Genomic DNA, 3,062 nt, shown 5'->3' on the forward strand with positions numbered 1-3,062 from the left:
GAGTGGTTATATGAGGTGTGGGGGCGGAGGATTGGGAAGAATGTTCTGGGGGTGGTAGTAATGTACTATTTCTTGATCTGGGTGGTGGTTACACATATATTTATAATAATGTTTTAAACTATATATATTCTTATTCACTTATTCTATGAATATGACAATTTTCACAATTTTTTTTAAGTAACAGGGAATACAGAAAGCCATGGTGGCCAAGGAGTTGACAACAGGGGAAAGCCCTGTGAAAGAGCTGCCAAGGGTCAGAGTGACAGAATTTTGTGTGTAAGTGTTAATGTGCTTTTCAGTCATTAAGCATGAAATTTTGCAGAAGCCTTTCTAAGTTGTCTGTTTTTAAGCAAGGAACTCTGGAGTCCTGGTGGTCTAGACAGAGAGGTGTCTGATCTCTCCTGCTATGGAGCCATGGAGAGCTCAACTGCCCACCTCCCTCTGGAGCTTTGAAGTCCATGTTTTAATCTGCCTGGACACCTTTCTCTCCTGCATGCCTTTAGCACCTCGGAATCAACTTGTCTGAAACAGAACTCATCAGTAGCAGGATGAGCTTTTAAAGTTCTTTTTATTGGCCACCTGCACCAGAGACCTTCGCCTCGCCCTGCTGGCTCCTCACCCTCTGGGAGAAACATGGATAATCTCAGTGATACCTTGAAGAAGTTGAAGATAACAGCTGTTGACAGAACTGAGGATAGTTTAGAAGGATGCTTGGATTGTCTGCTTCAAGCGCTGGCTCAAAATAATATGGAAGCGAGTGAAAAAATCCAAGGAAGTGGAATACTTCAGCTGTTTGCAAGTCTGTTGATTCCACAGTCTTCCTGCACAGCCAAAGTAGCTAACATCATAGCAGAAATAGCCAAAAATGAATTTATGCATATTCCGTGTGTGGATGCTGGATTGATTTCACCACTGGTGCAGCTGCTAACTAACAAAGACCAGGAAGGGCTACTTCAAACAGGCAGGGCTCTAGGAAACATATGTTATGATAGCCATGAGGGCAGAAGTGCAGTTGACCAAACAGGTGGTGCACAGATTGTAATTGACCCTTTAAGGTCACTGTGCACTATAACAGATGCTGCCAATGAGAAGCTCTTGACTGTCTTTTGTGGCATGCTGATGAACTATAGCAATGAGAATGATTCCTTTCAAGCTCAGCTTATCAATACGGGTGTTATACCTACCTTAGTGAAATTATTGGGCATCCATTGCCAAAATGCAGCTCTTACAGAAATGTGTCTTGTTCCATTTGGCAACCTAGCAGAACTTAAGTCAAGTAAAGAACAGTTTGCCAGTATGAACATTGTTGAAGAGCTGGTAAAACTCTTCAAAAAACAAATAGAATATGATAAAAGGGAAATGATTTTTGAAGTTCTTGCTCCATTGGCAGAAAATGACGCTATTAAGCTATAGCTGGTTGAAGCAGGCCTGGTAGAATGTCTACTAGAGATTGTTCAGCAGAAAGTGGATAGTGCCAAAGAGGATGATATTGCTGAGCTCAAAACTGCTTCAGATCTAATGGTTTTACTACTTCTTGGAGATGAAACCATGCAGAAATTATTTGAAGGAGGAAAAGGTAATGTGTTTCAAAAGGTGCTGTCCTGGATTCCATCAAATAACCACCAGCTACACCTTGCTGGATCATTGGCAATTGCAAATTTTGCCAGAAATGATGGAAACTGTATTCACAGTTTCTACAGTGGAATTGTAGAAAAACTTATGGATTTACTGGACAGACATGTTGAAGATGGAAATGTAACAGTACAGCATGCAGCATTAAGTGCCCTCAGAAATCTGGCCATTCCAGTTATAAATAAAGCAAAGATGTTATCAGCTGGAGTCACAGAGGCAGTTTTGAAATTCCTTAAGCCTGAAATACCCCCGGTTCAGTTCAAACTTCTGGGAACATTAAGAATGTTAATAGATGCACAAGCAGAAGCTGCTGAACAACTGGGAAAGACTGTTAAATTAGTGGAGCATTTGGTAGAATGTTGTGAAGCCAAAGATCACGCTGGTGTGATGGGGGAGTCCAACAGACTGCTGTCTGCCCTCATACAACACAGTAAATCAAAAGATGTAATTAAAACCATTGTACAGAGTGGTGGCATCAAGCATCTAGTTACCATGGCAACTAGTGAACATGTAGTAATGCAGAATGAAGCCCTTGTTGCTTTGGCACTAATAGCTTTAGAGTTGGGCACTGATGAGAAAGATCTAGAAAGTTCTAAACTTGTAGAGATTTTACACAGACTGTTAGCAGATGAAAGAAGTGCTCCTGAAATCAAATATAATTCCATGGTCCTGATTTGTGATCTCATGGGATCTGAATCTCTACACAAGGAAGTACAGGATATGGCCTTTCTAGATGTTGTATCCAAACTTCGCAGTCATGAGAACAAAAGTGCTGCTTTCTGCCAATGGAGCAAGAACTTCAAAAATCATTTCCCTTTTATCATATTCTATTTGTTTTTTGAAGAGTCTCTCTCACAGAGCAAAGACTTACTGTGGACAGCTGAGAACAGCCCGTCTCTGATACATGGCATTATCCCAGCTCCGATTTCCCCTTTGTCCTCCATCCAGCTGCCTCTTCTGCTTCATTTTCTTCCATATCACTTGTGCATGCGTGTAATGTTCCAGTACCAATTGAAGAACTGCTGTAGGTACCTGCCAATAAGATTTCTAAACCCATAGTTAGTGTGAACATGACTTTGTCAAAAACAAGTGTCCCCCCATAACTGTTCTCTTGTATTCCTGTTGCTTGAGCTACATTAAGTAGAATGTGCATGTTGTAGTCCTATGATGATGTAAACTTGGTACTACATAATGACTTGCTCCTCACATTTGGTAAACTACATAATAATGTACTGGTAAATAAGAAACAAACAAGAATGCAGCAGGATCTGTCTAGCTTATTAAGGATGGAACTGAATAGTAAAAATAGCTCCATTTTTTGGTGCTTGGGAAGCACAGTGACCAAAAAACTGTATGACTGTTCATTCATTGGTTTTACCTACTAATGTCAAACCCATGGTACCTAGAGTTAAATAAAATCCAATGCTCTC

The 3,062-nt window shown here is 40.6% G+C and overlaps 1 protein-coding gene across 1 annotated transcript; it reads left to right on the plus strand.

Moving 5' to 3' along the window:
- The first annotated feature begins 610 nt into the window (after positions 1-610).
- On the plus strand, positions 611-2,691 carry LOC113925556 (rap1 GTPase-GDP dissociation stimulator 1-like). Its single transcript, XM_035726329.1, is given in 1 exon segment — positions 611-2,691. A coding segment is annotated over 1 exon segment (2,058 nt). The 5' UTR covers positions 611-633.
- The last annotated feature ends 371 nt before the right edge of the window (positions 2,692-3,062 follow it).

Source organism: Zalophus californianus, chromosome 2, assembly GCF_009762305.2.
Source record: "Zalophus californianus isolate mZalCal1 chromosome 2, mZalCal1.pri.v2, whole genome shotgun sequence".
Lineage (NCBI taxonomy): Eukaryota > Metazoa > Chordata > Mammalia > Carnivora > Otariidae > Zalophus > Zalophus californianus.